Raw genomic sequence first — 18,070 nt, 5'->3', positions numbered from 1 at the left:
AAAATATCCACACAGAGGCTTGTTATGCCATGGGTGAGCATCTAAAAGTTTGGGCTACATTGTTTTCAGTCTCAAAATTGTCTAAAAGCCATACTATAAACAGTCCTTTCCTACCTCTAACAAAACATATTGTAGAACTTAAATTTTTGCTTGCATTTTGATTATATTTTTATTCTGTATTTGGTACCAGGAGATTACTTACTTTGGTACAACCACCACCAATGTAATTAAGTATTCTGAATCAAGTACAAAGTCCTCTTTCTTTACGATATCAGCCAGACTTCTAGTTAGCAAGCTTCCCCTGTAGAGGAACAAAAACTGCTATAGTAAGTGTATAGTTCAAATCTTAAACTTGGTCTGGATAACTTCTAGTGTTTGGTTAATAACATTTTAGAAAGTACTTCACTTGAGAACTAATTACTAGTATAAAGAGTGCATTTACAAAAACGTCAGTTACAGAAAGAGTAGTAAGACAAGAGTTATCAGTGGTTCCACTGTCACTGCTATAGCCTATGTGGCATGGCAGCAGCTGAGGCTTCTGACCCATCCATGTGTGGGGGTTTGCAATAAAAGTTGCTAAGTCAATCATGTGTTTTTAAGTCCCATTTTAAAAAATGACTTAAGAGGCAAAAGTAGAATTGACTTTCAGTGAAACTTAGGAGCCTAAATCACTTCTGAAAAATGTATCCTTAGGGCTTGTATGTAGCCCATAGCCACTGGGCATACCCTCCCATAGTGCATGCCTCCACACTGGAAACACCATAGTCTGGTTATGTTAAGTACCTTTCACACACACAGGCAAAGGACAGAATGTTACCCTCAGTTATTTAAAGTTATTCCAACTCCTTATTTTCATTAGTTTCATCTTTACCCATCTAAGACATTGTGTCTACATTGCTTAACTAATCTGGGTTTTTGGGGACAAGTCACCTGTTACCGTTTGTACTTGAGGAATATATCAAGTTCAATATTAATTGGTTTCTTCAGATAGTAATAATAAAAGGAGAAACTTCCTCAAGAGAAGTTTAGGTAGATATTTAAATTATAAGGAAACCAACAGCAACAGAATCACATTATTAGTAGCGTTACTCAAGTAGAATACTGTTTGCATATAACTATCATGAAGTAAAAATCGCTATTTTAGGCCTGTTCACCCCAGTAAACAAGCTAAGTGTTATGACACACCAGAATTCTGAAACATAGGCACCTCTAAAATCTACCAAGCCAAAATGTAGTATATTCACATTACCAACACTTTGCAGTTAAACTGCCATTTTTTTGTGCTCCATTAGCAAGGTCTAAGATCACTTACGCATTCTTTCTTTCCAAGTTCTGAAGGTTGCCTTTCAGATTGTTATATGCTGATGCTCTTGATTTTAAGTCATTGTCAATCTGGGTTACTCCCTTTAAAAAAACAAGATTCAAAAATCAAATTGTTCACTTTAAGTTTCATAAAAGGGTAAATTTAGCAAACAAATTATTTTTTAAATTGCCTCTAAGAAGACGTTAGAGATTATTTGTAAGCAGAAATTTGACAAAACTGGAAAAACAAAGCACTGAACAAGTCGTATTGCTACACAATTCTAAAACTGGGAACAAACACATTGCAAACACCTTTAAGAAAATCCAGTGAGTAATGTAGACTGGAACTTGCTGTTTATGAACCACAAGTTCTATGCTGACATGCTGTTTGTTTTCAGAAGTGTCATGAAGAGATGCATATTTTACTCACCTCCCCCTTACCAAATAATATTTCATCTGTATTTTCATGTCAACTATCTTTACAAGATATTTAAATTTATTCCAGAAACTTTCAAAGACCCCACAATCTAAACTGTTCATCCATTTTGCTTTGTGCTTCTATAGTGCATTACATGTTTAAAAACACTATACAAAATATAGTTGCAGAAACAGTTTAACACAACTCTTCTGCCATAACACTCATCCATTTAAGTGAAACTGACCAACTGCCAGTAGTGAATAGACTACTTTCTAACACATGATCTTCACTTGTATCATAAAAAAGTGAATTGTGACCATATTTCATCCCCTTCCCAATACATCCCTGTATACTCTTCTATCCACTAATGGCAGTTCAAACATGTTGCCCTGTATTAATATTAGATCCTCCAAGTTTAGTTTCCAGACTTGGAAAGGAGTAGATTTTGAATCTTTAAAGCAGGCTCTCTCTTCACTACTACACATCAAGCTATTTACTAAGTACACTTTTAACTTCCTCCCTCTTGACCTCGATTTCTAAACATATTATTCCTTCTATCAAGCCATTTCTTGGCCAAAGGATGTCACTGAGACCAAGAATTTAGTATGATTCAAAAAGGGAATGGACATTTACATGGATATCCAGACTTACACTAGTTAACAGTATTTTAGGAAGCAATACAGAACTTCATGCTTCAGGGTTTAAGCTAGTGTGTGTCAAGAAGAGACATGAATGTGGGCAGATTACACGACTTCTGCCTACTGCATGGTTTCTTATACCTTCCTCTGAAGTATATGGCACTGGACACTGACAAGATACAAGACTAGATGCATTGGGTCTAAATCCAGTATGAAAATTCCTATGTTCCAATTCTAAATATTGTCGTGTTTATACTACACCAGTGTTTTAAACTAAGCAATTTCCTAATTGTACATTTTGAAGGGAAAATGTAGCAAAGTTTGCATCAGAAAGTCACTTGCCAATTTCATTTAGGAAGTTTCAGTCCTGTTTTATATCTTGGCATAACAACAAGCTATCTCTGCTGCAGGTCTGTAGCAGTTTGTTATAACTAAAAAGGGGGGAGGGGAGGAAGGCCTGTTTCAGCATGTTTTATGAGAGTTTTCTTCGTTTAGTAAAGAGTGCCATGGGATATTTTGGCTTGTGCTGAAATTGCACTGGGCCACGTCCAATGTAATTATTGCTGGTTAAAAATCAAAGCATTTCAAAATTAAAAATCATACAGCCTGACTTATTTCATTAGCTACAGATAATTGGGTATGTCTTAACTCCTCTTTCTTTCCTCCAAGACTATTTTGTCCCCTTATTCGTTCACTGTTTTGGGTCTGATTATTCCCAATTACATTAGCCTAGGTGCTAGTTTCAAATATAAGGCATCTTTGGCATTACAGACAGATTCTCTGCCCAACTCAGGGCCATCTTGTTATAAGGTTCTATTAAGGATTTATGTCTGTAACTAGAAGTCTAGTCTCTCAGAATTGCCAACTTCCTCCATGGCTACTCAAGCCAAGTATACCTTGTACCTCACCTTTAAGATTTAGAAAGTCATTGTGGACCTTTAATGATCTTTTGAGCTTTTTGTCAAAGAGATGGTAAAATAGATATTCCTTTATCACATGGAATTTAGGAAGGCTCTACATGTTGGCTGCCTGTTAAGCATATGGATTTAAAAATGTTTAGTTCTACAAGTGCCTAAAAAGACTCAGTACAGTGTACCTCTCTAGTCTTATAATTAAACCCAAAACCTTCCTGTACTGCTTCTATCTCAAGTATCTAGGTACATTATACATTACACAATAATATATGAATGCCTCATTAATAGGTAGTGCCTTTATTTGGGCCTATGTTGTTGCCGGAGGGTTTTTCTGTTCTGATCCAAGGCACTGGAACATCCTACCAGCAGCCAAGAGAACAAATAAAAAAAAAATCACCGATTCTATATACATTTTAAAAACACAATGGAATAACTCTTAAGTGCTATGTCTTTATTTGCATGGTGGTTGAAACAGTACATAGCATAAAAAAAATCTGCTTGTGGTCTTAATCCAACAACTTTCTCTTAAGGTCTGAGACTGAAAACTGAAACCCCAGAAGCCTTTCATTTAATATGGTATGGTTACCAACTTGATTTTAAGAAGACAGCATTACATAAGCCATAAAAATCTGAAAAAGTAGAGGTGGGAAGTTGGTTTGCTTTTTAACAGCTCATGAGAAATGGTATCTGCAGTTACTAGTGACCTTTGAGCAACGTGGCCGTTAAACATAGACCTGCTAAAAACATTCCAAAAACACTTCACTTGGCAGAGCTAATACATCCCAGCCAGGGCTTTGTCAAGCTGGGCCTTAAAAACCTCCAAGGAAGGAGATTCCACCACCTCCCTAGGTAACGCATTCCAGTGCTTCACCACCCTCCTAGTGAAATAGTGTTTCCTAATATCCAACCTAGACCTCCCCCGCTGCAACTTGAGACCATTGCTCCTTGTTCTGTCATCTGCCACCACTGAGAACAGCCGAGCTCCATCCTCTTTGGAAACCCCCTTCAGATAGTTGAAAGCCGCTATCAACCCCGCCCCCCCCGCCCCCTCCATCATTCTTCTCTTCTGGAGACTAAACAATCCCAGTTCCCTCAGCCTCTCCTCATAAGTCATGTGCTCCAGACCTTTAATCATTTTTTTTGCCCTCCATTGGACTCTCTCCAATTTTTCCACATCCTTCTTGTCGTGTGGGGCCCAAAACTGGACACAATACTCCAGATGAGGCCTCACCAATGTCGAATAAAGGGGAATGATCACGTTCCTCGATCTGCTGGCAATGCCCCTACTTATATAGCCCAAAATACCATTAGCCTTCTTGGCAACAAGAGCACACTGTTGACTCATATCCAGCTTCTCGTCCACTGTGACCCCTAGGTCTTTTTCTGCAGAACTGCTACCTAGCCATTCGGTCCCTAGTCTGTAGCAGTGCATAGGATTCTTCCGTCCTAAGTGCAGGACTCTGCACTTGTCCTTGTTGAACCTCATCAGGTTTTTTTTTGGTCCAATCCTCTAATTTGTCTAGGTCCCTCTGTGTCCGATCCCTACCCTCCAGTATATCTACCATGCCTCCCAGTTTAGTGTCATCTGCAAACTTGCTGAGAGTGCAGTCCACACCATCCTCCAGATGATTAATAAAGATATTAAACAAAACCGGCCCCAGGACCGACCCTTGGGGAACTCCGCTTGAAACCGGCTGCCAACTAGACATGGAGCCATTGATCACTACCCGTTGAGCCCGATGATCTAGCCAGCTTTCTATCCACCTTACAGTCCATTCATCCAGCCCATACTTCGTTAGCTTGGCGGCAAGAATACTGTGGGAGACCGTATCAAAAGCTTTGCTAAAGTCAAGGAATAACACATCCACTGCTTTCCCCTCATCCACAGAGCCAGTTATCTCATCGTAGAAGGCAATTAGATTAGTCAGGCATGACTTCCCCTTGGTGAATCCATGCTGACTATTCCTGATCACTTTCCTCTCCTCTAAATGTTTCATAATTGATTCCTTGAGGACCTGCTCCATGATTTTTCCAGGGACTGAGGTGAGGCTGACTGGCCTGTAGTTCCCCGGATCCTCCTCCTTCCCTTTTTTAAAGATGGGAACTAAATTAGCCTTTTTCCAGTCATCTGGGACCTCCCCCAATCGCCATGAGTTTTCAAAGATGATGGCCAATGGCTCCGCAATCACATTTGCCAACTCCTTTAGCACCCTTGGATGCAGCGCATCCGGCCCCATGGATTTGTGCTCATCCAGTTTTTCTAAATAGTTCCGAATCACTTCTTTCTCCATGGAGGGCTGGTCACCTCCTCCCCATACTGTGCTGCTCAGTCCAGCAGTCTGGGAGCTGACCTTGTTTGTGAAGACAGAGGCAAAAAAAGCATTGAGTACATTAGCTGATTTCACTCTTGCATGCCTGAGCAATATGTTTATACTCTTCCCTGGTCATTTGTCCAATCTTCTACTTCTTGTAAGCTTCTTTTTTGTGTTTAAGGTCAACAAGGATTTCACTGTTAAGCCAAGCTGGTCGCCTGCTATATTTACTATTCTTTCTACACATCGGGATGGTTTCTTCCTGCAACCGTAATAAGGATTCTTTAAAATACAGCCAGCTCTCCTGGACCCCTTTGCCCTTCATGTTATTCTTCCAGGGGATCCTGCCCATCTGTTCCCTGAGGGAGTCAAAGTCTGCTTTTCTGAAGTCCAGGGTCTGTATTATATCCAGGCCCCTCCCCTGACTCCTAATCTACCCTGAGATAACAGAACTGAATCCCACAGCAAAATTAATGATTCTTCTGCCATAAGATATCCTTCATTCCCATTCCTCTCTCCCCATTAAAAAAAAAAAATATAGAGGTATGCCTCAGAGTTGTACTCACTGATATAAACTTTGTAGATTATTTTTTTACCTGGACAGCTTCCAAGGTTAGGTTTTTTAGTTACTGGCAACAGGTGCGCCGGACCCAGTCCCAGCTCCCAGGATTATATCTGGGGGACTCAGCTCAGACCCTTTTTCTCCCTACATGCCAGAGAACGTGAGAGCTTGTAGCCAGCTTCAGTTGCTTATCTCACTGGCTCCCCAGGCCTCAGCTGCTGAGCTGGTCTTCAGGGTGCCTAGTTTACCAGCCTACACTTGTTTCCTTTGCTCCCTGGCTGTGGGCTGGACTTGGACTCTTTCTCAAGTCCCTGCTCCATGACTCCATGGGACAGTGAAGGAAACATGCACTGTGATCAAATTAATTCCCTCTTGTGGGGAAAGCTTCAGAGTTTTTTAGGACATTAATATGGTAAATGAGAACAACCAGAGTTATATTTAATGCAAAAGGTATTTTGGAAGTGATATAAAAGCCTCATGCCTCAGAGTTTAAGCTAATCTTTAACTATTAGGAATCAGCAAGAGAATTTCATGTGGTGCAGATGACACCACAACTGCCTACAGTGAGGTTTCATGCATCTGGCGCTGGCCATTCTCAGACAGGAGACTGGCTAGATCAGGGGTGGGCAAACTTTTTGGCCCAAAGGCCACATTGGGGTTGCAAAATTGTATGGAGGGCCGGGTAGAGAAGTCTGTGCCTCCCCAAACAGTCTGGCCCCTGCCCCCTGATTGCCCCCCTCAGAACCCCTGACCCATCCAACCCCGCCCCCCGCTCCTTGTTCCCTGACCACACCCTTCCAGGACCCCCTGCCCCACCCCCTAGCCAACCCCCCTGCTCCCAGTCCCCTGATTCCCACGCCCCCTATCCACACCCCTGCTCCCTGTCCCCTAACTGCCCCCTGGAATCCCCCGCTCCCCGCCCCCTTACCATGCTGGAGCCAGCCACGCCGCCGCACTGCCCGGTAGGAGCGGTGGGCCAGAGCGCTGGCGGCGTGGCATGCTGAGGCTGCTGGGGTGGGGGGACAGCAGGGGAGGGGCCAGGGGCTAGCCTCCCCGGCTGGGAGCTCAGGGACCAGGGAGGAGATGGTCCCGCGAGCCGTAGTTTGCCCACTTCTGGGCTAGATGTACCATGTTGTGATCTAGTATGGCAATTCATATGCAGCAAGAGGCAGCTGTAGGCAGGTCCTGGAAGGGTAAGGCAACAGACAGAAAAAAGAGGTCTGGCCCTAGGTGCAGCAAAATGGCAAGATTTCATGCCATCTTGACAATTCCCGGGTATGCAGTTGCAGAATTGCAAAGTGCATGGAGCCTGGATTGAGATCAATGTGGCTGGTCACCCCTCAGGGCTATTGTTTCAGATTCTCTACAGACTCAAACAGATGCTGCTATCAGTTTACATTGTTCATTTCAGGTTCTCCACAACTCTCAACGGCTAGAAACAGGTGGCTTTAAAAAATAAAAATAATCAAAAGTAAGGTTCTAGTACAGAGTTTTTTGGCAAGTAGACAAGAGCTTTAGCAACTTCCAAGGCTGGGAGGGTGGGGGAGAGAAATCACAGAGTACACTACCTTGCTTAGGTCTGCGCTATCTGAAATGCAATTAAATTACACTTATGTTTGTGTAGTTCTCTAAGTGATTTCCATCCTCCCCCTCGGGACAGATAAATTACTATAACTATGATTGTTTCTATAGCTAATTTCCATTGCAGGACCAATGAGGAGAGAAGGTATAGTGGCAAAATCTTGTTACTTGTCCAAGTACTCCATACTCTCTTACTTATTAAACAAAACCAGATTTCAGACAGCGTTCATTTCCTCAAGTATCAGGTCAATAAGACACTCACAAATCTACCAGTGAAGTTACTGTAAAGCTTTTTCCAGAGAGTTTAAATTCTACGAGTGGATGAACATTTTACAGCTACAATTGCCAAAAAAATAAATCTCTTCATTTCTTCTGCTTTCTTCAAGCTGACAAAGAACTCATGACCTTACATAGTTTCACATTTTAACACAAACACACTGCACATATGAAATATTAAGGTCATGCATTTTTTATCAAAGCCAGAAGTCAGCCTTCATTCCTCCAGTAGGACTAAAGTACTGCAGACACAAAATACATGAAAGTTTAATTACCACACCTAGGAACATACATGATTATTGATAAAGAAGTGTTCTTAAGCTATTTATCTAATTTAAGAAATGACAGTTACTACTACATCTTGAACTTAGTCTTCCATAATAATGCATCAAACTAAGTGTCAGTTACAATCTGGATCAGCTACATGATGTATACTGGTATAACAAACTTAGCAAGAAGTTCAAATCAGAGGTTCTTAGAATGCAATCTGTAAATAGCTGGGGCATGCACCATAATTGCAGAGCACATGTCAACCTTCTGGCACTGATCCGTCCTTTTACCTGCAACCTACTTCATGATTCTTTTATGGGTTTCCAGAGAGTTTTGACCAACTGAACTAAAGAAGGTATTTTTATGTGCCCTTGTGCAGCTGCTTCATGGTTTTCTGGATTTTCTTTTGTGCAAATTCCACCATTAGCCAGTTCAGACACCACACAGGAGAACAGAAACAAACTGTAAAGTACCCTGCAGCTATTACGCAGTGGAAGAAGATACTGAAATCTCTTGTTGCTTTAACACAAGAAGCAACAACTAGAGGGGTCATATCTGCTCTGACCTGTGTAATACCACTGAAATCCATGAGATTATACATGGTGAGAGAACAGATTTTGGTTTAGGAAGAAGAAGAGCACAGATACCAAATGAGACATAACCAACCTGCCAAACCCATAGCATAGAAGCAAATTTTGTTTACATATGGTATTAATAGTGTATGTTTTGCTGTACCCAAATACTACAGTTGTCACAGAACTGGTGATAGGTGGAGGTGAGGTGACCCTTGAGAAAAATCTCTCGTTTCATAGGTAGTCCAGAGTGGAAACAATTGAGAATCATTGTCAAACTAAGTTCTTGTATCAAGGATGAAAGCAACACAGTATATATGTAGTTTGAATTACATGTCATCTTACCTTTGCAATTATTTCTGAAATATTCTTCAGGGACTGTTTGATTGGATACTTGGCCATATCCCACTGGAACCTTGTTATATAGGTAACCAAGTCAACTAAAAATGTGAAGGAATGAATGTGTTAAGTTTGGTAATAAAGATAATAGATTTTAATACTTTAATTGTTTGCTAAAGTATTGTTTATGATGCCATGGAAGGTACTGAGAAAGACTGTAGACTTTCAAATATATTGGCCCTGTTACTAAGGCTGTGTCTACACTGCCACTTTCAGCGCTAAAACTTTAGTTGTTCAGGGGTGTGAAAAAACACCTCTGAGCGACAAAAAATTTAGTGCTGAAAAGTGCCAGCATGCTCCTGGCAATAAAGCTCATTTGGGGTGAGGTTTTGTTTTTTTTAAATCACCAGGAGAGCTCTCCCCCAGCGATAAAGCATGACTACATTGCCCACGTCACAGCGCTGCCATGGCCACGCTGTAACGTGGGCAGTGTAGACATTAACCCTTAGACTTATGGTATTAGAATTTCTGAAGCTAAAAAGTTATAGGTGCATTAGTTAGGATTCTTGCCTTCAGATACTGACTTCTGTAGACCCTTAAAATTGAAGAAATGTTAACCTGGAGAACATGCCAGTCATGTCTCTTGAGAAGCAACAAAGTGATGAAGACAAAAATACTATGTCTGCGTACCACCTATAGCAGGGGTGGCCCATCTGCAGCTCACGACCCACATGCAGCTCTTTTACAGTTAGTGTGGCTCACTGAGCCCCTCACACCCCTCCCCCATTCTCCGTCTGCCAGACTGGGGTGGGGGGTTTGGGGCTTCCGCCCAGTGGCAAGGTGGTGGGACTAGGGGCTTCTGCCCTGCTGGGAAGGTACCTGCTGGGGCTCCAGAAGGAGCAGGGCTGAAGCCCTGAGCCCCGGCAGGCACGCCCAGCTCTCAAACCTCTGAAGATTATTGTATGCGGCTTGGAAGGTCAGTACGTTTGGCCACCCCGACCTATGGCATTCAAGTCTTGATTTGCACAAAGCTGTTTTTGAATTTCAAAGTTAATTTGGCTCTCAGACAGAACAGCAGCTTCATGCATAGGTGCTGGGCGCAGTTTATATATAGATATGTATGTATTAGATTTCTTTTTTTGTTGAACACTACTTCAACAGTTATTTTAACTGAATTTTTGTCTCTCTCTTTTATATCAATACCAAGCAATAGTAAACTGAGTTTGAATTTGTCAGCATTCTGTCGCCAAGTAATCTGACATGAGGGATCAGTGCTGCATTCCACCATAGCCAGTCTTCTGTTTCTAAGAGACAACTAGCTTGATAAAATGTCACTTGACAACTTGGGGGTAGGCAGAGATTCTCAGCTAGCTTATTTGAAGAACTTAGTAGGTGAAATTTGGACACCCTTCTATATGAACATAATTTATTGATGGAGTATTGGATCCCAAACAAAATCTTAAAAAAAAAAAAAAAAAAAAAAAGTATAAAAGTAAAGAAAAAAATTGGACTTTAAACTGTTGGAGGTATAAAACCACAGTGCCCAAAAGGAACCCAAGGCTTTTCTTGGACGTGGACATTTACCATACAGATCTGTACCTATATTTTCTACCCACAATTGGAGGTATCATCCCCTCCAATATAAGTGATTTATGCAAGATCAATATAAGTGACTTAAGCAAGAGACAGATAAAAGCATTTTCATGTTTAAACTAAGTTCTCAGTCTGATTCTTTATATGATCTGTTAAGTCGGTAGGAAAAAAAAGCAAAAAATCCTGAAACACTGGAGAAAATAAAGTTAACGCTTTACCTCCATTAGCCAATAGATTTTCCTGAACTTTATCTTTACTGTCTTCCAGAACATCAGCCATATATTGGGCCACCTTCTTGACCACTCTGGAGAACCAAGATAGAGCAACAAAACATGAACTGCTTTGAGGATGAAGAAACCACTGTCATCTTATAAGAGAATCTGTTACATTAGTTCCATTGAGTCAAAGACAATTTGGCCCAATCTTTTTTTAATACTGTTTTCCAAACAGTTTCAGATCAATTACATCAAACTTAATTTTTAAGTTGCGTTCCTGGAAGCCTCACCTTACAGAATTTTTGCATTTGCGGGAAGCCATCTCCCCAACAGCTGCAGACATATCGGTTTTGTTTTTTAGGCTTTCCTAGATGCTTGTCATTGTGGTGTGACTATCTTCCAGAGTTCCAGGGTATTAGATGCCCAAATCCTATTTATATTCAGTGGGATTTGGGTGCCTGTCTCCCTTAGGCTCTTCTGAAAAATCCCAGCCCAGTTCTCAAAATACCCTGTGAGGTCGGGAGCATGATTATCCCTATTTAACACAAAGGAAACTGAGACACAGACTGATTAAAGCCATGTCTACTATGCTACTGTAACTCTGTAGCATAGACGCAGGTTACAGTGACAGAAGGGGTTTTTCTATTGCTATCAGAACTCCACCTCCCTGAGCAGATCTATGGCGCTAAGGGGTGTGGCTTTTTATACACCTAAGCACTGTATATATGCCGACCCAAGTATTAAGTGTAGACCAAAGTATTATGTGAGTTACCAAAGACACAAAGACAGACTGTGGATGAGCCAGCAAGAGAACCCAAATCTCCTGAGTAATAGTCCAGTGCCTTAAACACAAGGCCATCCTTCCTGTCTAGGAAAGTAGAATGCTATTTTAACAGTATTTCAATAATTTACATGTACAAACCTAAAAGATTACTTGCTTTCTGTTTGAAAGCTTTATAACAAAGTTATCCCATTGTTCATCACTTCGCCTTCCCTCCCTCTAATACTCAGACAGTTAAGAATATGTCCAACTTTTAACTGACAATTTTAGACTTGGATAAGACAATGGTCATCTCTACTGACTGCCTTACTAGGTCTGTATTAGTAAGACACACACTGGTTTAGCAAGGACACTGAACATAATGCTCTGAAAGGAAAAGGAGTTGTGCTTATTTAGCTCTTCGTTTTAAAAAGCAGTTATGTTGCCCAGGCTACAGATACTTTCCCCACACAAACCTCCTCATGTAAGGCTATACCTAGCAGTTTGTAAAATAAGCTACCACAAGCAACTGACTGCAGATTTGCTAAGGAAAATGTCAGCACCACTACTAGTCGGTCATTTGATTGGCTGAGCTTGAAGTCCTTACTCAAGGACATCTGTTTTTCATGCAGAAATTTTTGAATGGCACATCCAATCAATTCCAAAATTTCAGTGAATGTTCTAGGCATCAGTGGCCAGAATCCTACTGATCTGGGAAAAAATTAAAAAGCCAAAAGGGGAAAAGTGGGGGGACATAAGAATGGCCATACAGGGTCAGACCAATGGTCCATCTAGCCCAGTATCCTGTCTTCTAACAGTGGCCAATGCCAGATGCCCAAGAACAGAACAGGTAATCAATCATCATCATCAAGTGATCCATCCTTTTACCCATTCCCAGCTTCTGGCACATGGAGTTCCTGCCACCCGATTAACATAAAAAGCAACAGAGGGTCCTGTGGCACCTTTAAGACTAACAGATGCATCTGAAGAAGTGAGGTTCTTACCCATGAAAGCTTATGCTCCCAATACTTCTGTTAGTCTTAAAGGTGTCACAGGACCCTCTGTTGCTTTTTACAGATTCAGACTAACATGGCTACCCCTCTGATACTGATTAACATAGTCACAGCTTTAAGCACCTCTACAATTGTCCACAGATCAAGCAGGTTGATGGCATTCATTAATGCCTTCCATCATAACTATAACTCATCTCATCTCTGCTTATTCTCTCAACAGTTTAACTTGTTGGCACTCTGAATAACCCATCTTCCAGACAGAAAGAATAATGCTGAATAATGTCGATGCCAGGGGTGGAGGCATGGTGCTTGAGGAGACGCTTGGGTCGAGTTCCATGCCAGTCAACTTGGTGCCATGGAGGAGGCATGTCTTTGTTTGTGCCTTGACTCAGTCTCCTTCGCTCAGACCTCAGTGGTGCCAGAGGTGCCCTGAGCGACATAGATGCTCACCCAAGCATATGTCGGCATCCAGGGCAGAGACCTGGCAGAAGACCGCTTTTGTTTTCGAGGTGCTCTCTATGGAGAAGTCTGAGCCCTCTTTTTTGGTCTTTCAGAGGGTATGTCTCCTTTCCCCATTTGGAGGAGTCCCCATAGAGGCAATCTGCTTGTCCAACTCTGGTTGGAGGGATTTCTCCATTAAAATCATTTTAGCTGGAGATCCCTGTCGCATTGGTCTCTGGCTTTCAAATTACTGCAGTGGGGGCATTTTGGGGGGATATGCCCCTCATCCAGGCAGCATACACACAACAAATGCCTGTCTGAAACGGGCATACCTTCACATAGGGCCGCAGCCTTTGAAGCCTGGAGAACCAGGCATCTTAACAGGTAACTGTCCCCTGAGGGGAGGTAGTTAATGAAATAAAACTTTTTCCCCCCCGATAAACTAACACTAACTAACTAACTTTCTATCTATCTAATTAAACTATTTTTCTAACGGTTTTAGGGAATCAGAATCATATGATTCTAAGAGTGCTAACACTGCCCCAGAGCTCCGTCTTCAGCCGAGGACATCTGAGAAGGAACTGGAGAGCTCAGGTCATGCACGCGCTACATGCGGCACCAACGGCATGTGCAAGACGCCTACTGTGCACATGCAACCCGTGTGGACACTGCTACTGTAAATCCCTGATCAACGGCGCCGGGACGCACCAACACCTGAAGTGGAGCACCCACAGTGACAGCACTCAAAGAATTATAGCATTTAATGGAAAGAGATCCTCTAATCTCTTTCTTTTCTCCCCCACCTAAAGAAAGATCAAACTCTTGCCCTTGAAGAGAATGAGTCTTTTTTGGAATCAGTAAACTCCATACCAGACAACCCTGTAGAAAGTGAAGATGCATTCCTGTTGAAGCAATGGCCATACAGCAAGATTAATTTCTTTGTAATCCTATATACTTTACCTCAGAGTTAACTAAGAAGGTATTAACTACTCCTGGGGGAATTCTGCACTACTGTGTGCATGCAGAAACATTCTCCCCCTCCCCCATGCAGATTCCCCATGCCTCCCCCCACTAGTGCTCACTCACCCCTCCCCAGCAGCATGGAAACATCTGTTAGGGCACCCAGAGCAGCCATGGGAGAGAAGTCACCGTACCGGGGGGGGGGTGAAGGGGGAGGAGGAATCTGGGGATGCCCTGGCCACCCAGAGATGTTAGTTTGGGGGGGTGGGGCAGGGGAGAAACAAGGACAATGGAGACAGAACTCCCCCTCCCCTGCACGGAGAAGCCAGGGCTGGGTCAGATCAACCCCCAGAAACCTCCCACACACACACTGCAGGAAGGGCTTGGCGGAGGGGTCTGGGTGCAGGGGGGTAAGACTCAGTGTAGGGAAGCGGAGGTCCAGAGGCACTGGTGTCAGATGGATGGGAGAGCAGCTCCCCATACAGTGACTCTTTCCCCCACTTCCTGGCCCCATCGCGCCTCAGCCATTGGGGGAGGGGTCACTGTATGGGGAGCTGCTCCTCCTGTCCACCCAACCCCTGTACATCTGGACCCCCACCCACACCAAACCCCCCCTCCCCCCCATCTCCCCAATGAGAAGTTATGAAGTTTTGCTGTGTGTGTTAGTTACTGAAATATGTTGTGAGGTTGGGAACACCCACAACCAGCCTTTCAGGTGCAACATTGGAGAAGCCAGACATGCTGATGGCCCATTAAAGGGAATCCACGCTCCCAAGGACTGTCCCAAGAACCGTATACAATGGAGACTTCTCAGAGATAGCATGTAGACAATGGAGACTGCTTGACCCACGTCATAGCAAAGGATCTTTCCAGCAAGCTGGAAGAAGCTATAAAAGGAGGGGAAGGGATATCATCACTTGGCCTCACGCTCCCCCCCCCCCCCCCCCAACTCAACATCTGGAAACATGTCTGGTGGACAAATACTTTGAACTGGGGAAATGGTCCTGGGCTGGAGGAGAATTCCAGCCTGTGTACAAAAGATCTGTAACCTGCTTATACTATCAGGGTGAGACACTGCTTGATTCAAATCTTGTTTAATTTATAGAACTTACATTGTGTGCTTAATTTAATTTTCTTTGGTAACCATCTCTATCCTTTATTCCTACCACTTATAACGGCTTAAAAATCTATCTTCCCATAGTTAATAAACCTGTTTCATAGTTTACCTAAAACAGTGTGTTGTGCTTGAAGTGCTGGGAGAACCTCTGCTCAGCGTACAAAAGCTAGTGCCGGTCCTCTCCACATTGAGGGAGTGGTGGACGGGGTAATAAACTTACACTGGTCAGGCTTTTGACAAGGGCAGAACGGTACATCCCTGGGGTCCTAGGCTGAGGAGCTGGGGAAATTGGCTGGAGCCTCTCTATTGTTAGTTCATGAGTGGCTGGGAGAAGCATTTATGTAACTCAGCTGGGTGTCCCCCTGTTTGGATGTCACAGAGACAGTATCTGGAGAGGTCTGTAGCTTGTCATAGCATAACAGTGTGAGACGGAGCCCAGGCTGGTAAGCCAGGGGACTCAGCAGTACTCCAGTTCCAGTTGCACCACAGGAAAACCCATCATACTCACCATCACTTCCTATGATTCTTAAGCCAAGATCTGAACACATTTCTCCTGAATCTGGCAGCACGCAGCACTACCACAAAGAACCATTTTTTTTATTAATGAAAGTAATCTTAAGCATGTTTAGATCTCTGTTTTTATAAAAAGTATGGGTACTATTAAACAATGTTTAGGTCAATCTGCTGAAAGGTTGACTATGGAGTTTGACATTATGAAGGTTGACATGAAGCCTGAACATCAATATACAATATATACAAATATAGTTATATTACCCCTCCACAAATGCGTCCAACTTAGCCAACTCATCTGACAAACCAACTAAAATATCCAGTGTGCCAACCTAGAAGAGAAAAAAGAATGAAAGTTTATTAATGGATTTTAGGTTCAACTCAAGTCTTAGAGACCAAGCACTTAACTGCTAAACAAAAAAAGCTTTACACCGGGGATCGGCAACCTTTGGCACACAGCCCGTTAGGGAAATCCACTGGCAGACTGGGCCGGTTTGTTTACCTGCAGCGTCCGCAGGTTCGGCCAATCGCAGCTCCCCCTGACTGCGGTTCGCCGTTCCAGGCCAATGGGGGCCGCGGGAAGTGGCAGCCAGTACATCCCTCGGCCCATGCCGCTCTCCGCAGCCCCCATTGGCCTAGAACGGCAAACCGCAGTNGCCGGTTTGTTTACCTGCAGTGTCCGCAGGTTCGGCCGATCGTGGCTCCCCCTGACTGCGGTTTGCCGTTCTAGGCCAATGGGGGCTGCGGAGAGCGGCATGGGCCGAGGGATGTACTGGCTGCCACTTCCCGCGGCCCCCATTGGCCTGGAACGGCGAACCGCAGTCAGGGGGAGCTGCGATTGGCCGAACCTGCGGACGCTGCAGGTAAACAAACCGGCCCAGTCTGCCAGTGGATTTCCCTAACGGGCTGTGTGCCAAAGGTTGCCGATCCCTGCTTTACACAGTCCATACAAACCCACACCTTAAGGATTCAAAGCAGTACAAGATATCTGAATTTGAGGATTACCACAGACTTTAATAGTAGTCACACAGATCAACATTTAAACATTAATTGCTTCCTGAAACTGTACTGTCTTAGCCTTAACTTAATGTAGCTTGCTACAACAGGTAGCATTCTCCCCATTCAAAATCCCTTGATACTGTCCATGGATATTGAAAAGTCAATTGTTATTTATCCCAAGTGATTTGCTGCAGTCTTTTTGAGTTCTGTATGTAGAAGTTGCCAGTCTGAACCAGACCTGATATTCATCTAGTCCAGCATCCCATCTCTGAGGGTGGCTAGTACCAGATGCTTCAATGGAAGCTATAAGAACACTGAAGTAGGCAGATGTGGGATAATTTGCCACCCATATTAGGTCTCACTCTTATCTAATAATTAGAGATTGGTTTAAGCCCTGAAGCATGAAGTTTAACATCCCTTCCAAGATTTGTTGCTATTAATTATAACAACTCTGGATGCTCTTGTTATTCATATAAGTGTCCAGAGTACAGTAATGAAGTGTAGTTTTTTAGCATTCGTTCTTACTTCTGCCACCCTCCAAAAGCACTCATCTTCCTTTCCTTTTTATATATAAGATATTTGCAGCTACTTCTGCACATTTATTTTCAGGAGACTAAAACTTAACCATTTTAGATTCAAATATTGTATAATAAGTTTCAAGTGTGGCTTATACCAAATATTTTGGGAGCTAGTTATTTGATGTTTAAGTCACAGGAAGGTCTTGAAACCTCACAGATGGTTAGGCTTCCTCAAATATACAGACAAAAATTGAAGGAGTCGGGTTATTTTTTGTAAACATGTAAAATAAGATTTTTCTGAGCTCTCTTGACATGTCCTGGTACATGTTGTTCAAATAAAGAAAAAAATGTTTTACAAAAGAACGAGCATTAAGTCTACAACCTTTAAAAGCCACATTTAAATGCAGCAATTGTGTTACACTGAAAATTAAATAAAGGTGCATTACAAATTTTTATGTAGACACAATCGTTAACCTAAGCTGTTGAAGACTCCAAATCTAACAGATTTCTGTTCTATGTACTCACATATACATAAAAATGTGCCTCAGGTTGCAGTTTAGAATACAATCCCTGTACCCTCTTCTTGAGGGCTAGGAAGGGAAAGAGGATGTTCCACATTCTAATCCCTGGTAGTGGCTTACTTACAGGTTCATATACAGCCAAAAATCCTAAAGCGAATGATTTATGAGATATTGGCCTCAATGGGGAGAAATCTCAAGAACATCTTGTGATATTCTGATGCCATCCAAACCTTGACCTA

The 18,070-nt window shown here is 42.7% G+C and overlaps 1 protein-coding gene across 2 annotated transcripts in view; it reads right to left on the bottom strand.

Moving 5' to 3' along the window:
• Positions 1–18,070, bottom strand: part of ATP6V1C1 (ATPase H+ transporting V1 subunit C1) — a 45,736-nt gene that overhangs the window by 10,364 nt on the left and 17,302 nt on the right. For both annotated transcript variants that reach the window (XM_034763424.1, XM_034763422.1), the window contains exons 3-7: positions 16,058–16,125; positions 10,996–11,081; positions 9,191–9,285; positions 1,313–1,404; positions 203–301 (exon numbers count right to left, since the gene is read on the bottom strand). In XM_034763424.1, coding sequence (XP_034619315.1) covers positions 203–301; positions 1,313–1,404; positions 9,191–9,285; positions 10,996–11,081; positions 16,058–16,125 — 440 coding nt within the window. The remainder of the gene's footprint in view (positions 1–202; positions 302–1,312; positions 1,405–9,190; positions 9,286–10,995; positions 11,082–16,057; positions 16,126–18,070) is intronic.

This window comes from Trachemys scripta, chromosome 2 (genome assembly GCF_013100865.1).
Source record: "Trachemys scripta elegans isolate TJP31775 chromosome 2, CAS_Tse_1.0, whole genome shotgun sequence".
Taxonomy (NCBI): Eukaryota; Metazoa; Chordata; order Testudines; family Emydidae; genus Trachemys; species Trachemys scripta.
This window is presented reverse-complemented; position numbering and strand designations above follow the sequence as displayed.